This window comes from Lepisma saccharinum, chromosome 18 (genome assembly GCF_977018435.1).
Source record: "Lepisma saccharinum chromosome 18, izLepSacc3.1, whole genome shotgun sequence".
NCBI classification, from domain to species: Eukaryota; Metazoa; Arthropoda; class Insecta; order Zygentoma; family Lepismatidae; genus Lepisma; species Lepisma saccharinum.
This window is the reverse complement of record NC_139246.1, coordinates 54,613,055-54,634,644: the sequence shown is the minus strand read 5'-3', so window position 1 is coordinate 54,634,644 and position 21,590 is coordinate 54,613,055. Positions and strand designations below refer to the sequence as shown.

The 21,590-nt window shown below is 36.0% G+C and overlaps 3 protein-coding genes across 3 annotated transcripts; all 3 read right to left on the bottom strand.

Moving 5' to 3' along the window:
• Positions 1-4,644: 4,644 nt before the first annotated feature.
• Positions 4,645-6,234, bottom strand: LOC146002097 (uncharacterized). Its single transcript, XM_083139815.1, has 3 exons — positions 6,177-6,234; positions 5,343-5,423; positions 4,645-5,062 (listed from the first exon to the last, which is right to left on the bottom strand). Exons 1-3 carry the CDS (start codon positions 6,189-6,191, stop codon positions 4,682-4,684), a joined length of 477 nt encoding a protein of 158 aa, XP_082995941.1. The 5' UTR covers positions 6,192-6,234; the 3' UTR covers positions 4,645-4,681.
• Positions 6,235-10,238: 4,004 nt separating this feature from the next.
• On the bottom strand, positions 10,239-18,967 carry LOC146002268 (uncharacterized). The gene is made up of 3 exons (XM_083139985.1): positions 18,920-18,967; positions 10,900-10,980; positions 10,239-10,619 (listed from the first exon to the last, which is right to left on the bottom strand). Exons 1-3 carry the CDS (start codon positions 18,965-18,967, stop codon positions 10,239-10,241), a joined length of 510 nt encoding a protein of 169 aa, XP_082996111.1.
• Positions 18,968-19,644: 677 nt separating this feature from the next.
• LOC146002096 (uncharacterized) lies at positions 19,645-21,245 on the bottom strand. The gene is made up of 3 exons (XM_083139814.1): positions 21,224-21,245; positions 20,390-20,470; positions 19,645-20,109 (listed from the first exon to the last, which is right to left on the bottom strand). Exons 1-3 carry the CDS (start codon positions 21,236-21,238, stop codon positions 19,708-19,710), a joined length of 498 nt encoding a protein of 165 aa, XP_082995940.1. The 5' UTR covers positions 21,239-21,245; the 3' UTR covers positions 19,645-19,707.
• Between the last annotated feature and the right edge of the window lie 345 nt (positions 21,246-21,590).

Sequence of the window (21,590 nt, the reverse complement as noted above, 5' to 3'; positions counted from 1 at the left end):
AATACATAAATGTAAATATATATATATATATATATATATATATATATATATATATATATATATATACGGTATATATAATATTACATATATATAATGAAGTAAATATGCTTAAAATTTTCTATTGCATGTCAACATTAATATTGTGACCATCAGCAGATATATTGAGTTGGTGTTTTAAGTCCACTTTGTGCGCAGTAAGGATAATCGGGACTGTACCTAACGTTTAAAGTGAGATCCGTACCACTATATGCCTCCACCGTGTATATCGAACCCGGGACCACATGATTACAAGTAGGGAGATACCTTTTTCGAAAAAAATTGTTTTTCGAATTTCCAAAGTGATTTTTTTTTTTGTTTGTTTCTCGGCATTCTGGAAAACTTTTCGTTTTCAGAAAAAAGTGAATATATTTTTTCTCGCTTTTTCGTTTCTCCAAAAACAATCGTTTCTCGTTTGCAAAAAATGTTGAGGGTTTTCGTTTTCAGACTTTTTGTTTGTAGAAAAGGTTATAATTTATTTGTTTATTTTTCCTTTTCCAAGTTCTTCTTCTTTTTTTTCTCGACTTTTAATTATCGAAAAATTTTACTTTCTCGCACAAGTTACTTTTGCCTCCATGAATATATTTTCAAAATTTTAGTATTAGAAGGTAATGTATTTAGACATATCCATTACTTTCATTCATTTTCATAAACTTTTTCCCGGAAGAGATTTACGATATTTGTATCAGAGCAAATTTTAATGTCTGATCACATTGCTTAACCGGCATCCATCTTTACATTTCAGTTTGCTCATACGAACTTGCTTCTCTCTCTTTCTTTTTGAGTACTGAATTGTACTGCATACTGGAGCAGAGCACACCAGGCCCATACCCACGGGAGGCACCATGGAGGCCATGCCCTTCTTCGAACTATAAATATTTTAATGCGAAACTTTAAAATCCTACGAAAATAACATTGACCCTTTTCTTTTGAGATTTTGTAAGATTTTCGATTTCGTCCTAGCATAAATTAATGGGTTTGTTGTTGAGAGAGGCAGGTTCCGGAAGTCTGAAGTATGCATATTGAATTTTAGTATTATTGCCCATGATGCAAGGCTACCAACAGTCCCTATTTATTTGTGGACTTGTTGCGAACTGCAATCGTGATGCCAAAATGTTTTTCTTTGTTAACTCACATTTAGACATTTTCTTTATTTTAATGATCATTGCTAATACGTATTATTTATATGATTAATATATTATTTTCCAAACATGTAGAATTGTCATGGCTGTTCAATGGTCCTGGTATAAAAAAAATGAAAGAAATTCGAAAGCATTGTTAATTTGCGAACACAGACCTATTCAAATCGATTTGAGAATTAAAATAAGCACCAAACTGCTTGCTGTGTGACAACATTCGTCTGTAAGCGACAGTATTGCTGTGTGTCGGCAGAGGTATTGCATCGAAGGAATTTTCGGGTTTTTCACTTTCGGATCCTGATCCAGATCCGGAACGTTCGGATCCGGATCCACATCCGTAACTTTTGGATCCGGATCCGGATACGGATACGGACGGATCCGGATTTTTAGGATCCGGATCCGTTTGGCCATCCCTACTGTGAACATGATGCTACGGAGAGGCCAAATAAGACACTTTAGTACATTCTGATGAATCAATAGATGCATATGATGATATGCTGCATTTATCTGTGTGTACTTGAACCAGAACAAGACAACTCCTACCACGGTGAAGCATCCGTATAAGCAGAAGCTGGATTTGGGTAAAGAGCAAAATCCATACAAACGGATAATGCTGAACATTCATCTCTATAAAATGGACATCCACAGTAAATACTCAATTTATTGTCATTGCGGGGAAAAAGTTATTCCTGAACGTCTGCTATAATACATTACAGTCCTAGATGAAAAAATAAACGAGCGGAGAAATTTTATTTGCGGAAATTAAATATGTGTGAAATGTCTACTGTGCCACCCCAGGGAAACAATGTACAAGCCATCCTTACGTATTGTTCTTCCTCGACTATGTTGATGTAGTATCCTATTGTGTCCATCTTGGTTTGATTTGATTTTTGTTATTTAGAAGCGCTTTCTGCCACTTTTGACTAATCGTGATGATGAAGGTGAGTGATAACATAACGAAATTGATAAAGTACACTCATGTCCAGGTCGAGATTTGTAAGATTTGAAAGATCCGAAATTGGGGCCTCGGGTGTTGTAGCTTACTCTGCTAACCACTCCGTCACGGAGATCGTGTGCTAATCTTGGAGATATGTAATTTGATTCTATAAACTGCATACTATGTGTGTGTGTGTGTGTAACAAAATACGGTTACCAAGTGTATAATTGATTTGTGAAACAGGTCTATAACAACTTCCTGTTGTATTCAGTAGCCAAATTATCTCTGGCATATCAATCAAGTGAATTATTCCCCTCTCTGCAATTTTAATACGAAACGAAAAAAGGCGAAAAGAAACTTCACCTTTAGCCTTAAATTGACCACTGGAGATCGACCGGTTACACTGTGCTCATAAGAAATAAGGCGAACCGAGAAAAACCGAAACGGAAGGCACAGAAATTGATCTCCACATATAATATTTTCTATGATTTTCTTTGATTTGTATCAGAGCAAATTTTAATGTCTGATGACATTGCTTAACTGGCATCCATCTTTACATTTCAGTTTGCTCATACGAACTTGCTTCTCTCTCTTTCTTTTTGAGTACTGAATTGTACTGCATACTGGAGCAGAGCACACCAGGCCCATACCCACGGGAGGCACCATGGAGGCCATGCCCTTCCTCGTACTATAAATATTTTAATGCGAACCTTTAAAATCCTACGAAAATAACATTGACCCTTTTCTTTTGAGATTTTGGAAGATTTTCGATTTCGTCCTAGCATAAATTAATGGGTTTGTTGTTGAGAGAGGCAGGTTCCGAAAGTCTGAAGTCTGCAATATTGAATTTTAGTATTATTGCCCTTGATGCAAGGCTAATAACAGTCCCTATTTATTTGTGGACTTGTTGCGAACTGCAATCGTGATTCCAAAAAGGTTCTTCTTTGTTAACTCACATTTAGACATTTTCTTTATTTTAATGATCATTGCTAATACGTATTATTTATATGATTAATATATTATTTTCCAAACATGTAGAATTGTCATGGCTGTTCAACGGTCCTGGTATAAAAAAAATGAAAGAAATTCGAAAGCATTGTTAATTTGCGAACACAGACCTATTCAAATCGATTTGAGAATTAAAATAAGCACCAAACTGCTTGCTGTGTGACAACATTCGTCTGTAAGCGACAGTATTGCTGTGTGTCGGCAGAGGTATTGCATCGAAGGAATTTTCGGGTTTTTCACTTTCGGATCCTGATCCAGATCCGGAACGTTCGGATCCGGATCCACATCCGTAACTTTTGGATCCGGATCCGGATACGGATACGGACGGATCCGGATTTTTAGGATCCGGATCCGTTTGGCCATCCCTACTGTGAACATGATGCTACGGAGAGGCCAAATAAGACACTTTAGTACATTCTGATGAATCAATAGATGCATATGATGATATGCTGCATTTATCTGTGTGTACTTGAACCAGAACAAGACAACTCCTACCACGGTGAAGCATCCGTATAAGCAGAAGCTGGATTTGGGTAAAGAGCAAAATCCATACAAACGGATAATGCTGAACATTCATCTCTATAAAATGGACATCCACAGTAAATACTCAATTTATTGTCATTGCGGGGAAAAAGTTATTCCTGAACGTCTGCTATAATACATTACAGTCCTAGATGAAAAAATAAACGAGCGGAGAAATTTTATTTGCGGAAATTAAATATGTGTCAAATGTCTACTGTGCCACCCCAGGGAAAAAAATGTACAAGCCATCCTTACGTATTGTTCTTCCTCGACTATGTTGATGTAGTATCCTATTGTGTCCATCTTGGTTTGATTTGATTTTTGTTATTTAGAAGCGCTTTCTGCCACTTTTGACTAATCGTGATGATGAAGGTGAGTGATAACATAACGAAATTGATAAAGTACACTCATGTCCAGGTCGAGATTTGTAAGATTTGAAAGATCCGAAATTGGGGCCTCGGGTGTTGTAGCTTACTCTGCTAACCACTCCGTCACGGAGATCGTGTGCTAATCTTGGAGATATGTAATTTGATTCTATAAACTGCATACTATGTGTGTGTGTGTGTAACAAAATACGGTTACCAAGTGTATAATTGATTTGTGAAACAGGTCTATATTATACTTACACTACAAACAACTTCCTGTTGTATTCAGTAGCCAAATTATCTCTGGCATATCAATCAAGTGAATTATTCCCCTCTCTGCAATTTTAATACGAAACGAAAAAAGGCGAAAAGAAACTTCACCTTTAGCCTTAAATTGACAACTGGAGATCGACCGGTTACACTGTGCTCATAAGACATAAGGCGAACCGAGAAAAACCGAAACGGAAGGCACAGAATTTGATCTCCACATATAATATTTTCTATGATTTCCATTCGATTGAGGATCAACACATGGGTTGGAAAATGCAATATGTTTAACTTCTCTCATTTTATTATCTGGTAACAAAATTAACACATCAAAACATCCTGTATGCATGATTTATTTTCTTATCATCAACACAAGCAAGTCCGCTTCAAACCCAAAATATATTTATTTAACCATAGTAAGCTCCTCCATAGCCTCCAAGCCCACCGTAACCTCCCAAGAGTCCTCCGTAGCCTCCCGAGACTCCTCCGTAACCTCCCGAGAGTCTTCCGTAGCCTCCAATGCCTCCCGAGACTCCTCCGTAGCCTCCAATGCCTCCGACGCCTCCCAAGCGGCTGAACACGTGGACGTTGGGGCCAACTCTGCTTACAACGGCGTTGAAGCCGTTGACGTCATCAGCGCCGTACTTGACCAATCGGTGGCTGCCATCGGCTTCCACCAGACTGTATTGGCCACTCACCAATGGACCATCCCTCACCTCCACCTGGTTCATGTGGTCTCCGGTCAGGGCATCGGACACGGAGTACCCGAAGTTGTATCTTGGGTAAGCCTAAATGAAAATATAAACATTTGACTAGAGCGTGAAATTCACATAGATGTAAAAAATGAGTTGTGATTCACAAAATATCCTAAGATCAGCAAATACCTATTTCTATCCAATATGTGTGGAACAGGACATGCACAATGTTTTGAATTATATTTTAACATGAACCTAAACCTGTGATTATGATAATTGAATTGTTCATGTGTAACACATTAATACACTCGAGGAAACTGCATAAAGGCGAAATATGAATTCCTTAAATGATAAAATAAAATAAATTACTTACATAATGGTCAATGCCACCGTAAGCTCCGATTGCGCCAATGGCATTAGTTGTTGCCACGAAAGCGGCGAGGGCGACGACAATCTAGAAGCGAAAGACATTAACAATTACAAAGATCCAATGGGATACAGTATATTAATATTCGCGAAAATACTATAAAGTAATAATTTTCCTTGTTAGTAATATGATTAACAAATCTTTTGAACACATACCACTTTCTCTCAATTACACAACACAGTAGTACATATTAATGTGTGTGAATTACTAAATACAATATAGGGTAGATTCCCTATTTGATATAAAATTGCTCTTCGTTCCAAACTAGAGATATAATAAATTATTTTATATGTATTTCATTGCCAAAAATTAAGAGCAACAAAAGTTGCAACTTAGAATAATATTAACTGTATAACACACCTTTCTCTTATGTGTAATTTTGGTGCCAAACAAGAATAAAAGAAAAAAGTAGCAGAAAGGCCAAGTAAAATAAAGCAAATCAATCACTCAATCAATTAATAAAATAATTCAAAAGTCGAAAATTTCAGAAAAGTAATTTCTCAATGGTTTCAAGTGCAATTTCATTTTTCTCATAGTTAACCCATTTCTTCAACTCTATTGTTGTCTCTTGCTAGAATTTTCAAGGTTTCAACATTTATAAAATAATATTATTTGCAATGTAGAGAAAACAATTGACATACAAATAGTATTTTCATTGTTCTTAGTGCGAATGTACTTTGATTATTCTCCATCACGTTTTCTACAAGAACACTTGACTTCACTAAACTGACAAGAAATTAGGCATATTGCTATATCAATTATGAACATGATATTACTCACTGCAAAGGTGTTCATGCTGAAATGATGTTTGTAACTTGTTCAACAACTGAGAAACGTGTGTTTGTTTATATATGCATTGAAAAGTGGAAGAGAAAATCATTTTCCAATTGCCCATAATTACATCCTCCTCAGAGAAATGTTCGGAATGTCATTGCCAAAGAAGCAGACAACATATTTAATGTTAAGAAATTTTCAAACAGAGAAATGTGTAATTATTTCCTTACCAAAACTCTGGAAATCACAGCTATTCTTTTAAGTTATGTTTTAATATGATTCAATTTTAAAATACTTCCTGCAAGTATGGCGCATTATCCAAGACTCAATTTTGTGAAGCAATTTAAGACTTCTATGATGGACAGAAAATAAAAATTGGCCCAATTCAAGTTAGAATGGTATATACTCCACGTTTGTAAAGACCAATATTGTTGTATATGATTTTTGATAACAATTGAAATTTTATAGTGTAATTCAATTTATTTTATTGAGTAAATATGCTGCTTCAATTACAGAAAGGATAGCTTATAGTACTGTAAATATACGCATACAATAGTAAACTAACAGTACATTCAGCTTGATCATAAGATGATAAATGTAACTACCGGATAAAAAAATATGAGTGGATGCGTATTCATGTGTGAGTTACAGCACGGTTCAATGAATTCGATGAATTTTAAACACAAACAAACACAAATACATAAATGTATATATATATATATATATATATATATATATATATATATATATATATATATTATATATACGGTATATATAATATTACATATATATAATGAAGTAAATATGCTTAAAATTTTCTAATGTATGTCAACATTAATATTGTGACCATTAGCAGATATATTGAGTTGGTGTTTTAAGTCCACTTTGTGCGCAGTAAGGATAATCGGGACTGTACCTAACGTTTAAAGTGAGATCCGTACCACTATATGCCTCCACCGTGTATATCGAACCCGGGACCACATGATTACAAGTAGGGAGATCCCTTTTTCGAAAAAAATTGTTTTTCGAATTTCCAAAGTGATTTTTTTTTTTTTTTTTTGGTTTCTCGGCATTCTGGAAAACTTTTCGTTTTCAGAAAAAGTGAATATATTTTTTCTCGCTTTTTCGTTTCTCCAAAAACAATCGTTTCTCGTTTGCAAAAAATATTAGGGTTTTCGTTTTCAGACTTTTTGTTTGTAGAAAAGGTTATAATTTATGTGTTTATTTTTCCTTTTCCAAGTTCTTCTTCTTTTGTTTCTCGACTTTTAATTATCGAAATATTTTACTTTCTCGCACAAGTTACTTTTGCCTCCATGAATATATTTTCAAAATTTTAGTATTAGAAGGTAATGTATTTAGACATATCCATTACTTTCATTCATTTTCATAAACTTTTTCCCGGAAGAGATTTACGATATTTGTATCCGAGCAAATTTTAATGTCTGATCACATTGCTTAACCGGCATCCATCTTTACATTTCAGTTTGCTCACACAAACTTGCTTCTCTCTCTTTCTTTTTAAGTACTGAATTGTACTGCATACTGGAGCAGAGCACACCAGGCCCATACCCACGGGAGGCACCATGGAGGCCATGCCCTTCCTCGAACTATAAATATTTTAATGCGAACCTTTAAAATCCTACGAAAATAACATTGACCCTTTTCTTTTGAGATTTTGGAAGATTTTCGATTTCGTCCTAGCATAAATTAATGGGTTTGTTGTTGAGAGAGGCAGGTTCCGGAAGTCTGAAGTCTGCAATATTGAATTTAGTATTATTGCCCTTGATGCAAGGCTACCAACAGTCCCTATTTATTTGTGGACTTGTTGCGAACTGCAATCGTGATGCCAAAATGTTTTTCTTTGTTAACTCACATTTAGACATTTTCTTTATTTTAATGATCATTGCTAATACGTATTATTTATATGATTAATATATTATTTTCCAAACATGTAGAATTGTCATGGATGTTCAATGGTCCTGGTATAAAAAAAATGAAAGAAATTCGAAAGCATTGTTAATTTGCGAACACAGTCCTATTCAAATCGATTTGAGAATAAAATAAGCACCAAATGCTGTGTGACAACATTCGTCTGTAAGCGACAGTATTGCTGTGTGTCGGCAGAGGTATTGTATCGAAGGAATTTTCGGGTTTTTCACTTTCGGATCCTGATCCAGATCCGGAACGTTCGGATCCGGATCCACATCCGTAATTTTGGATCCGGATCCGGATCCGAATACGGACGGATCCGGATTTTTAGGATCCGGATCCTTTTGGCCATCCCTACTGTGAACATGATGCTTCGGAGAGGCCAAATAAGACACTTTAGTTCATTCTGATGAATCAATAGATGCATATGATGATATGCTGCATTTAGTTATCTGTGTGTACTTGAACCAGCACAAGACAACTCCTACCACGGTGAAGCATCCGTATAAGCAGAAGCTGGATTTGGGTAAAGAGCAAAATCCATACAAACGGATAATGCTGAACGTTCATCTTTATAAAATGGACATCCACAGTAAATACTCAATTTATTGTCATTGCGGGGAAAAAGTTATTCCTGAACGTCTGCTATAATACATTACAGTCCCAGATGAAAAAATAAACGAGCGGAGAAATTTTATTTGCGGAAATTAAATATGTGTCAAATGTCTACTGTGCCACCCCAGGAAAACAATGTACAAGCCATCCTTACGTATTGTTCTTCCTCGACTATGTTGATGTAGTATCCTATTATGTCCATCTTGGTTCGATTTGATTTTTGTTATTTAGAAGCGCTTTCTGCCACTTTTGACTAATCGTGGTGAAGAAGGTGAGTGATAACATAACGAAATTGATAAAGTACACTCATGTCCAGGTCGAGATTTGTAAGATTTGAAAGATCCGAAATTGGGGCCTCGGGTGTTGTAGCTTACTCTGCTAACCACTCCGTCACGGAGATCGTGTGCTAATCTTGGAGATATGTAATTTGATTATATAAACTGCATACAATGTGTGTGTGTGTGTAACAAAATACGGTTACCAAGTGTATAATTGATTTGTGAAACAGGTCTATATTATATTTACACTACAAACAACTTCCTGTTGTATTCAGTAGCCAAATTATCTCTAGCATATCAATCAAGTGAATTATTCCCCTCTCTGCAATTTTAATACGAAACGAAAAAAGGCGAAAAGAAACTTCCCCTTTAGCCTTAAATTGACCACTGGAGATCGACCGATTACACTGTGCTCATAAGACATAAGGCGAACCGAGAAAAACCGAAACGGAAGGCACAGAAATTGATCTCCACATATAATATTTTCTATGATTTCCATTCGATTGAGGATCAACACATGGGTTGGAAAATGCAATATGTTTAACTTCTCTCATTTTATTATCTGGTAACAAAATTAACACATCAAAACATCCTGTATGCATGATTTATTTTCTTATCATCAACACAAGCAAGTCCGCTTCAAACCCAAAATATATTTATTTAACCATAGTAAGCTCCTCCATAGCCTCCAAGCCCACCGTAACCTCCCAAGAGTCCTCCGTAGCCTCCCAAGACTCCTCCGTAACCTCCCGAGAGTCCTCCGTAGCCTCCAATGCCTCCCGAGACTCCTCCGTAGATCTGAAAGATCCGAAATTGGGGCCTCGGGTATTTACACTACAAACAACTTCCTGTTGTATTCAGTAGCCAAATTATCTCTGGCATATCAATCAAGTGAATTATTCCCCTCTCTGCAATTTTAATACCAAACGAAAAAAGGCGAAAAGAAACTTCCCCTTTAGCCTTAAATTGACCACTGGAGATCGACCGATTACACTGTGCTCATAAGACATAAGGCGAACCGAGAAAAACCGAAACGGAAGGCACAGAAATTGATCTCCACATATAATATTTTCTATGATTTCCATTCGATTGAGGATCAACACATGGGTTGGAAAATGCAATATGTTTAACTTCTCTCATTTTATTATCTGGTAACAAAATTAACACATCAAAACATCCTGTATGCATGATTTATTTTCTTATCATCAACACAAGCAAGTCCGCTTCAATCGCAAAATATATTTATTTAACCATAGTAAGCCCCTCCATAGCCTCCAAGCCCACCGTAAACTCCCAAGAGTCCTCCGTAGCCTCCCGAGACTCCTCCGTAACCTCCCGAGAGTCTTCCGTAGCCTCCAATGCCTCCCGAGACTCCTCCGTAGCCTCCAATGCCTCCGACGCCTCCCAAGCGGCTGAACACGTGGACGTTGGGGCCAACTCTGCTTACAACGGCGTTGAAGCCGTTGACGTCATCAGCGCCGTACTTGACCAATCGGTGGCTGCCATCGGCTTCCACCAGACTGTATTGGCCACTCACCAATGGACCATCCCTCACCTCCACCTGGTTCTTGTGGTCTCCGGTCAGGGCATCGGACACGGAGTACCCGAAGTTGTATCTTGGGTAAGCCTAAATGAAAATATAAACATTTGACTAGAGCGTGAAATTCACATAGATGTAAAAAATGAGTTGTGATTCACAAAATATCCTAAGATCAGCAAATACCTATTTCTATCCAATATGTGTGGAACAGGACATGCACAATGTTTTGAATTATATTTTAACATGAACCTAAACCTGTGATTATGATAATTGAATTGTTCATGTGTAACACATTAATACACTCGAGGAAACTGCATAAAGGCGAAATATGAATTCCTTAAATGATAAAATAAAATAAATTACTTACATAATGGTCAATGCCACCGTAGGCTCCGATTGCGCCAATGGCATTAGTTGTTGCCACGAAAGCGGCGAGGGCGACGACAATCTAGAAGCGAAAGACATTAACAATAACAAAGTTCCAATGGAATACAGTATATTAATATTCGCGAAAATACTATAAAGTAATAATTTTCCTTGTTAGTAATATGATTAACAAATCTTTTGAACACATACCACTTTCTCTCAATTATACAACACAGTAGTACATATTAATGTGTGTGAATTACTAAATACAATATATGGAAGATTCCCTATTTGATATAAATTTGCTCTTCGTTCCAAACTAGAGATATAATAAATTATTTTATATGTATTTCATTGCCAAAAATTAAGAGCAACAAAAGTTGCAACTTTCAATAATATTAACTGCATAACACACCTTTCTGTTATGTGTAATTTTGGTGCCAAACAAGAATAAAAGATAAAAGTAGCAGAAATTCCAAGTAAAATAAAGCAAATCATTCACTCAATCAATTAATAAAATAATTCAAAAGTCGAAAATTTCCGATAAGTAATTTCTCAATGGTTTCAAGTGCAATTTCATTTTTCTCATAGTTAACCCATTTCTTCAACTCTATTATTGTCTCTTGCTAGAATTTTCAAGGTTTCAACATTTATAAAATAATATTATTTGCAATGTAGAGAAAACAATTGATATACAAATTGTATTTTCATTGTTCTTAGTGTGAATGTACTTTGATTATTCTCCATCACGTTTTCTACAAGAACACTTGACTTCACTAACCTGACAAGCAATTAGGCATATTGCTATATTAATTATGAACATGATATTACTCACTGCAAAGGTATTCATGCTGAAATGATATTTGTAACTTGTTCAACAACTGAGAAACGTGTGTTTATATATGCATTGAAAAGTGGAACAGAAAATCATTTTCCAATTGCCCATAATTACATCCTCCTCAGAAAAATGTTCGGAATGTCATTGCCAAAGAAGCAGACAACATATTTAATGTTAAGACATTTTCAAACAGAGAAATGTGTAATTATTTCCTTACCAAAACTCTGGAAATCACGGCTATTCTTTTAAGTTATGTTTTAATATGATTCAATTTTAAAATACTTCCTGCAAGTATGGCGCATTATCCAAGACTCAATTTTGTGAAGCAATTTAAGACTTCTATGATGGACAGAAAATAAAAATTGGCCCAATTCAAGTTAGAATGGTATATACTCCACGTTTGTAAAGACCAATATTGTTGTATATGATTTTTGATAGCAATTGAAATTTTATAGTGTAATTCAATTTATTTTATTGAGTAAATATGCTGCTTCAATTACAGAAAGAATTGCTTATAGTACTGTACATATACGCATACAATAGTAAACTAACAGTACATTCAGCTTGATCATAAGATGATAAATGTAACTACCGGATAAAAAAAATATGAGTGGATGCGTATTCATGTGTGAGTTACAGCACGGTTCAATGAATTCGATGAATTTTAAACACAAACAAACACAAATACATAAATGTATATATATATATATATATATATATATATATATATATATATATATATATATGCGGTATATATAATATTACATATATATAATGAAATAAATATGCTTAAAATTTTCTAATGTATGTCAACATTAATATTGTGACCCACAGCAGATATATTGAGTTGGTGTTTTAAGTCCACTTTGTGCGCAGTAAGGATAATCGGGACTGTATAGTGAGATCCGTACCACTATATGCCTCAATTTTTTTTTTTTTCTCGGCATTCTGGAAAACGTTTCGTTTTCAGAAAAAATGAATGTATTTTTTCTCGCTTTTTCGTTTCTCCAAAAACAATCGTTTCTCGTTTTCAAAAAATGTTAGGGTTTTCGTTTTCAGACTTTTTGTTTGTAGAAAAGGTTAAAATTTATGTGTTTATTTTTCCTTTTCCAAGTTCTTCTTCTTTTGTTTCTCGACTTTTAATTATCGAAAAATTTTACTATCTCGCACAAGTTACTTTTGCCTCCATGAATATATTTTCAAATTTTTAGTGTTAGAAGGGAATGTATTTAGACATATCCATTACTTTCATTCATTTTCATACACTTTTTCCCGGAAGAGATTTACGATATTTGTATCAGAGCAAATTTTAATGTCTGATCACATTGCTTAACCGGCATCCATCTTTACATTTCAGTTTGCTCATACAAACTTGCTTCTATCTCTTTCTTTTTAAGTACTGAATTGTACTGCATACTGGAGCAGAGCACACCAGGCCCATACCCACGGGAGGCACCATGGAGGCCATGCCCTTCCTCGAACTATAAATATTTTAATGCGAACCTTTAAAATCCTACGAAAATAACATTGACCCTTTTCTTTTGAGATTTTGGAAGATTTTCGATTTCGTCCTAGCATAAATTAATGGGTTTGTTGTTGAGAGAGGCAGGTTCCGGAAGTCTGAAGTCTGAAATATTGAATTTTAGTATTATTGCCCTTGATGCAAGGCTACCAGCAGCCCCTATTTATTTGTGGACTTGTTGCGAACTGCAATCGTGATGCCAAAATGTTTTTCTATGTTGACTCACATTTAGACATTTTCTTTATTTTAATGATCATTGCTAATACGTATTATTTAATTGATTAATATATTATTTTCCAAACATGTAGAATTGTCATGGCTCTTCAATGGTCCTGGTATAAAAAAAATAAAAGAAATTCGAAAGCATTGTTAATTTGCGAACACAGTCCTATTCAAATCGATTTGAGAATTAAAATAAGCACCAAGCTGTTTGCTGTGTGACAACATTCGTCTGTAAGCGACAGTCAAGGTACCTTTATTAGGTATGCCATTCCCGAGGTTTCGAGATTTTTTCCCATGATTCTGTGCGCGCTATGACGTCATTAAGAGGACAGATTGGAACTTACTTCGTTAGTGTATACGGAAGCTTGAGATAAATGGGTCGATTATTTACTTATACACACCTTTTCTTGAATGCCGGTAGAAAGAGAACAAATCACCCTGTTTGTGCTCTTGGCACGTGCAATAATAATAGAAGAAAATCGCCTGGAATAAAGTGATCATCGCTTCCCAAAAAGAAACAAATTGCTGCAGCAGGATTGATTCAATTTGTTCCTCCAAATTTCGGACTTACTCAGTGGTGCAACCACAGGGAAGAGGGGGGGGGGGGGCATTGCACCCAACCTTCGTCGGAAGTCAATTCTAGGAGGGGCAAACATTGATGGCCAAATGCACCTGCAGGGGGCACAAAGGAGCAATTGCCCCCTTCTACTTCAAATTTTATACAAATAAAAATACATTTCGTAAAATTTTCTTCCTCGCTTCGTTTGCAGTGCCTGCTTTTCTCAGTCTGGTCAAGTTCAGAGCCGTAGCTAGGGGGCGGCGGGAGTCTAATTTTTTTCAAGAAAAAAGTTGTGAAAGAGAGAATGCCTTGGCGCCATGTGATATTATTTGTTCCCTATTAAATCAATATTGTTTCAAATTGCAAAAATTGGATCTAAAAATTTTCTTTCTCGCTTCGCTCCCAATATAATTGTTTTCTGTAATGTGATGTATTTAAATAATATGTTTTGTATATATGTAATGAATAAACTTTGAATACGTACATAATTTAGTGTTAGCATCTTGCATATGTATTTTCTTATTTTATGTCACTCCATGTTGCATATGTGTAAAACATATGAAAGTTATACATGTTATATGTACAAAAAAAAATATCTTCAGCATGCATTTAACATTCATTTTCTGCCATTCAAAAATACAGTTTGTGTGCTTGTTTTCAATTATTAGCTAATGTAAAATTTCTGGTGTTGAAAAAAATATTTCAAATAGTTTGTTCCAAATAAATGCTTTAGCACAGACATCTATCTACCTCCCTTTGCGTAATATATGAGGATAATAACGTCTTTGATACTACTACTACTACTACCACTAGTAATAATAATGCCATTATTAATATTATTATTATTACTATTATTATTATTGGTACGTTTATCCTGGCACTTGCCCCCTCCAGACAAAAATTCGTGGTTGCGCCTCTGGCCTTACTTCCACACTCGCCTTCCATATCATCACGTATGCAACTTTCAAAAACCTTTACACAATCCTAACTCAGTTTCTAAGTATTGTTTCATTGAATATTGACTGCAAAATAAGATTTATTAGCTTTGAAATTGAAACATCGCCCGCGAGAATAATACTTTGAACATCTTGTAGGTAGCCAACACTAATTAACAATTGCACTGTGTTACTTTACTTTATGTGCGTTTGTTGAGAAATTGTGCTGAAAATATAATGTACGACTTACAGGACAGATGTTTCTCCCCTGCACATCCTTTCAATCTTCTCGTCAATCAAGGAGAAGAGTTGTCATGTAAATAATGCCCAAAGAAGCTATTCAATATAAAGCATACTTATCAAAGCAAGGAAAAATTTATCAATGATTTTTGTATTATCAATATAATGTGTTGTATACACGTCTATTATATTATAATTTAAAGATATCGTACAAATATAATACTATTTTGCTGCCTTTAATTTATTTTTTATGTGCTTTAAAAAGCCTCGTTGGTTCAGTCGGTAAATAATCTGACTGTCACGCTGAAGACGAGGATTCTGTTCCCAGGGTGGTTGGTCTCGAGGGGGATTTTCTCAGCAACGTGAGTAGCGTAATGCGGTCATGGAAACTTACAAAAATGACTGGGGGTCGTCGTGCTGACCACACGCCACCTCGTAACAGGTTGGATGATCTCCCGCCTCGGCAGGTAGAAGTGAGGCCGGCAGTCGGTGGGTAGGCCTTAGCCCTGTATTAATACACATTTGAATACATGCCGCGAGAATACACATTATGAAATTTGTTTGACTCAACTCAAACATACTGCAGAAACTATTTCCATGTAGATTTAATAGCCGGCATCCGTGGCAGAGTGGTTAGCACATCGCGCTACGACGCCAAGGATCCCAGGTTCGAATCCCGGCCTGGGTATGGATGTTTGTGAGTGTCCATTCATCAATTTCATCATCATGACTCATCCTCATCTTCGCAATTAGCCAAAAGTGGCAGAAAAGTGTAGTAAGATAAACCAAATAAAAAAAAAACTAGATTTAATATTTGTGTTGCTTGATTGAATTGGCGTTTTAAGTCCGGTTTTTGGACAGAAAGGCTAATTGGGACTGGACCTACAGTTTAAAGTTGGATCCTATCTACTATGTGCCTACACCGGGTATCGAACCCGGGACCCCTTGACTACAAGGCGACGGCGCTACCACTAGGCCATCGGGGAAGCCATATTTGTGTTGCTTCACAAGACTTATTTTCTAATTGCGCACTGTATTATTAGTAGAACACATTTTATGTGTGTGTTGGATATGGTATGAGATTTAATTAGGAAAAGCGATGGATAATGTAATATTTATACAAAGTAAATTAATGTATTATGTTCTTACAACAAATGTAACTATTATAGAATAGGAAGCCAGTGCCGAAATTAGCCGTAAGTTTCTTTTAAATTCCTCGCAGTAGTAAATATTGTTACAAATAAAATCTAAAAATTTAGATCCTCAACTCAGGTGGATAAGAGACCAAATTATAATTCTCAGCTTGCATTTACCTCCGATTATTAGAAGTATCATTCGACCGAAAAGCAATCTTTGACTGTTGGCTGATAAATGTGACGTGTCTAAAATACAGGAAAGCGTAACAGAATAATCGTTCCATTATTTTTGTTTTGTATTTGTATTGCCTTTGTTTTATTTCAACTATAATTTACACCTTGGCTAATCGCAAAGATGAAAATGAATGGTGAGTACATGAAATGGATGAAGGGATGATCACAAATCCATGTGGATCACAAACAGTACAGAGTAATACACAGATTGTTGGTTGTTGATTGTTGGATTGTTGTTGATCCCTTTGGCCCTCGACCCGAACTAGCACTACACTGAGGCTCCGGAAATTCCGCTGTCGTTAATGTCTTCAGCTTTGGACTCCAACTGAAACTAGTAGTATACTTCGTTACTTTGCGGTATTTAGTCCTTTTCATCTTCGAATCACTAGATCTTATAAAGCCACCAATGGACACTGACTGATCACTAACCGACGTATGAACTGTCACACTTACCTTTGAATTCTCATTAACCGATTCTGTTGTACAGATCAACTTGGAAATTGAAGCCGCGTATTTTAACCTCATTATATTCTAGAACGTTCCGCAGATAAAACGATTCGTTAATGTTGCCAGTAGTTCGACTTCTCCTATTCAAGAACGTTCCCTATCGCGCTTTCCAGAGATTAAAAAAATTACAATGAATCGCCCTACGTGTGGCGCTACGTTTGCAGCTTCCAAATGCTGACAAGTCTTTACATAGTGCTGCGACAACACCGAAAGCTCAAAAAAAGTTTTAATGCAATATTATCAACAACAGGGTTATAGAACATTCTCCGTATTGCCTTGGTAAGTATTTCTCTCCTTATATTATCGGCACGCTATTCAAGAAAACAAAAATCTAATTTTATGTAGTGTAAACTGAAAAAAATTAAGGGGGACTCCAGCTCCCTGATCCCACCTTGGATACGCGATATTAACAATAACAGGGTTATAGAACATTCTGTGTCTTACCTCGATAATTATTTCTCTCAAATTATCATCACATTATTCAAGAAGCCATGAACCTAATTTTATGTAGCGTAATTTCCTGAAGGGGTTGCTGCAGCCCCCTGATTCCCACCTTGGATACGTGCTTGACTCGATAATTATTTCTCTCCTTAAATTATCGTCACATTATTTTATTTCCCACCACAAAAAACTAAATACCTCATTTTATCTATTGTAAACAGAAAACTATTTTGGGGGGCTCGAGCCCCCTAAGCTCCCCATTGGATATGTGCCTGTTGCGAGTGTCCCTTCATCAATTTAAACTAAACATCACTCATCGCTATTAGCCAAAAGTGGAAGAAGACGCTAAATAACAAAAATAAATTTATCCTCATCGTGGCGATCAACTGGAGAATCTTAAAAGTAGCGTAAAATTATTAAAGGGAAATTCCAGGACATTCAGTAAAAATTCATATTAGAATATGCCCGGACAAGAACTTTCCTTAGAATTAGACATTTAAAATAAATGCAATAGGTTAGCTGGAAAGAAAAGCCGGCAGTGGACTACAGCCTACAGGGACAAGATATCACGCAAATAATGTCTGAAAAATAAACTATGCATTGTTTCGGAATAAGTGTATTCTTCTATCGCGTATTTGATTTCTTATTGTCAAATTAAATTAACAGCTTTGGTGTATAATGTCAAAAGATGCATGAAAACACAGCGTTTCATGTGCCATCTGCTATATTCTACGCATAGCTTTCTTCCGTTCGTGTCCTCTTGGTGACGTCACAAGCTATAGCCAATAACATGCAAGTCGCGGAGTGGCCCTGAGCGACAGTGTTGCTGTGTGTCGGCAGAGGCCTTGCATCGAAGGAATTTTCGGGTTTTTCACTTTCGGATCCTGATCAAGACCGTAACTTTTGGATCCGGATCCGGATACGGATACGGACGGATCCGGATTTTTAGGATCCGGATCCTTTTGGCCATCCCTACTGTGAACATGATGCTTCTGAGAGGCCAAATAAGACACTTTAGTACATTCTGATGAATCAATAGATGCATATGATGATATGCTACATTTAGTTATCTGTGTGTACTTGAACCAGCACAAGACAACTCCTACCACGGTGAAGCATCCGTATAAGCAGAAGCTGGATTTGGGTAAAGAGCAAAATCCATACAAACGGATAATGCTGAACGTTCATCTCTATAAAATGGACATCCACAGTAAATACTCAATTTATTGTCATTGCGGGGAAAAAGTTATTCCAGAACGTCTGCTATAATACATTACAGTCCCAGATGAAAAAATAAACGAGCGGAGAAATGTTATTTGCGGAAACTAAATATGTGTCAAATGTCAACTGTGACACCTAAGGAAAACAATGTACAAGCCATCCTTACGTATTGTTCTTCCTCGACTATGTTGATGTAGTATCCTATTGTGTCCATCTTGGTTTGATTTGATTTTTGTTATTTAGAAGCGCTTTCTGCCACTTTTGACTAATCGTGATGATGAAGGTGAGTGATAACATAACGAAATTGATAAAGTGCACTCACGTCCAGGTCGAGATTTGTAAGATTTGAAAGATTCGAACTTGGGGCCTCGGTTGTTGTAGCTTACTCTGCTAACCACTCCGTCACGGAGATCGTGTGCTAATCTTGGAGATATGTAATTTGATTCTATAAACTGCATACTATGTGTGTGTGTGTGTGTAACAAAATACGGTTACCAAGTGTATAATTGATTTGTGAAACAGGTCTATATTATATTTACACTACAAACAACTTCCTGTTGTATTCAGTAGCCAAATTATCTCTGGCATATCATTCAAGTGAATTATTCCCCTCTTGCAATTTTAATGCGAAACGAAAAAAGGCGAAAAGAAACTTCCCCTTTAGCCTTAAATTGACCACTGGAGATCGACCGGTTACACTGTGCTCATAAGACATAAGGCGAACCGAGAAAAACCGAAACGGAAGGCACAGAAATTGATCTCCACATATAATAATATTTTCTATGATTTCCATTCGATTGAGGATCAACCCATGGGTTGGAAAATGCAATATGTTTAACTTCTCTCATTTTATTATCTGGTAACAAAATGAACACATCAAAACATCCTGTATGCATGATTTATTTTCTTATCATCAACACAAGCAAGTCCGCTTCAATCGCAAAATATATTTATTTAACCATAGTAAGCTCCTCCATAGCCTCCAAGCCCACCGTAACCTCCCAAGAGTCCTCCGTAGCCTCCCGAGACTCCTCCGTAACCTCCCGAGAGTCTTCCGTAGCCTCCAATGCCTCCCGAGACTCCTCCGTAGCCTCCCAAGAGTCCTCCGTAGCCTCCAAAGCCTCCGACGCCTCCCAAGCGGCTGAACACGTGGACGTTGGGGCCAACTCTGCTTACAACGGCGTTGAAACCGTTGACGTCATCAGCGCCGTACTTGACCAATCGGTGGCTGCCATCGGCTTCCACCAGACTGTATTGGCCACTCACCAATGGACCATCCCTCACCTCCACCTGGTTCTTGTGGTCTCCGGTCAGGGCATCGGACACGGAGTACCCGAAGTTGTATCTTGGGTAAGCCTAAATGAAAATATAAACATTTGACTAGAGCGTGAAATTCACATAGATGTAAAAAATGAGTTGTGATTTACAAAATATCCTAAGATCAGCAAATACCTATTTCTATCCAATATGTGTGGAACAGGACATGCACAATGTTTTGAATTATATTTTAACATGAACCTAAACCTGTGATTATGATAATTGAATTGTTCATGTGTAACACATTAATACACTCGAGGAAACTGCATAAAGGCGAAATATGAATTCCTTAAATGATAAAATAAAATAAATTACTTACATAATGGTCAATGCCACCGTAAGCTCCGATTGCGCCAATGGCATTAGTTGTTGCCACGAAAGCGGCGAGGGCGACGACAATCTAGAAGCGAAAGACATTAACAATTACAAAGTTCCAATGGGATACAGTATATTAATATTCGCGAAAATACTATAAAGTAATAATTTTCCTTGTTAGTAATATGATTAACAAATCTTTTGAACACATACCACTTTCTCTCAATTACACAACACAGTAGTACATATTAATGTGTGTGAATTACTAAATACAATATAGGGTAGATTCCCTATTTGATATAAAATTGCTCTTCGTTCCAAACTAGAGGTATAATAAATTATTTTATATGTATTTCATTGCCAAAAATTAAGAGCAACAAAAGTTGCAACTTAGAATAATATTAACTGTATAACTCACCTTTCTCTTATGTGTAATTTTGGTGCCAAACAAGAATAAAAGAAAAAAGTAGCAGAAAGGCCAAGTAAAATAAAGCAAATCAATCACTCAATCAATTAATAAAATAATTCAAAAGTCGAAAATTTCAGAAAAGTAATTTCTCAATGGTTTCAAGTGCCATATCATTTTTCTCATAGTTAACCCATTTCTTCAACTATATTATTGTCTCTTGCAAGAATTTTCAAGGTTTCAACATTTATAAAATAATATTATTTGCAATGTAGAGAAAACAATTGACATACAAATAGTATTTTCATTGTTCTTAGTGTGAATGTACTTTGATTATTCTCTATCACGTTTTCTACAAGAACACTTGACTTCACTAAACTGACAAGAAAGTAGGCATATTGCTATATCAATTATGAATATGATATTACTCACTGCAAAGGTGTTCATGCTGAAATGATTTTTGTAACTTGTTCAACAACTGAGAAACGTGTGTTTATATATGCATTGAAAAGTGGAAGAGAAAATCATTTTCCAATTGCCCATAATTACATCCTCCTCAGAAAAATGTTCGGAATGTCATTGCCAAAGAAGCAGAAGTAGTGTAAATTAGTGGTTTCAAAATAATACTTAGTAGGTATCGTCTTTTAGCCTTTTTTTTATCAATTGAATATCAGTTTTTGACATATTTTGACAATTTTTTGTCGATGTTTTAGCGTTTAGAGATGTTTTAGTAAAATTTCATTTTTTTCCCACTCATACTTGGTAGGTATGCATTTGTATCCTCTTTTTTTATCAATTG

Bases quoted from the DNA above. Each gene is read 5' to 3' on its own strand.
- LOC146002096 (XM_083139814.1), bottom strand. The intron at 20,110-20,389 runs GTAAGTAATTTA...ATTTTCATTTAG, and splicing joins ACGGTGGCATTGACCATTAT to GCTTACCCAAGATACAACTT.
- LOC146002097 (XM_083139815.1), bottom strand. The intron at 5,063-5,342 runs GTAAGTAATTTA...ATTTTCATTTAG, and splicing joins ACGGTGGCATTGACCATTAT to GCTTACCCAAGATACAACTT.
- LOC146002268 (XM_083139985.1), bottom strand. From the start codon at position 18,967: ATGGACACAATAGGATACTACATCAACATAGTCGAGGAAGAACAATAC. The intron at 10,981-18,919 runs GTAAGGATGGCT...TTTCGCTTCTAG, and splicing joins TAGTCGAGGAAGAACAATAC to ATTGTCGTCGCCCTCGCCGC. The intron at 10,620-10,899 runs GTAAGTAATTTA...ATTTTCATTTAG, and splicing joins ACGGTGGCATTGACCATTAT to GCTTACCCAAGATACAACTT.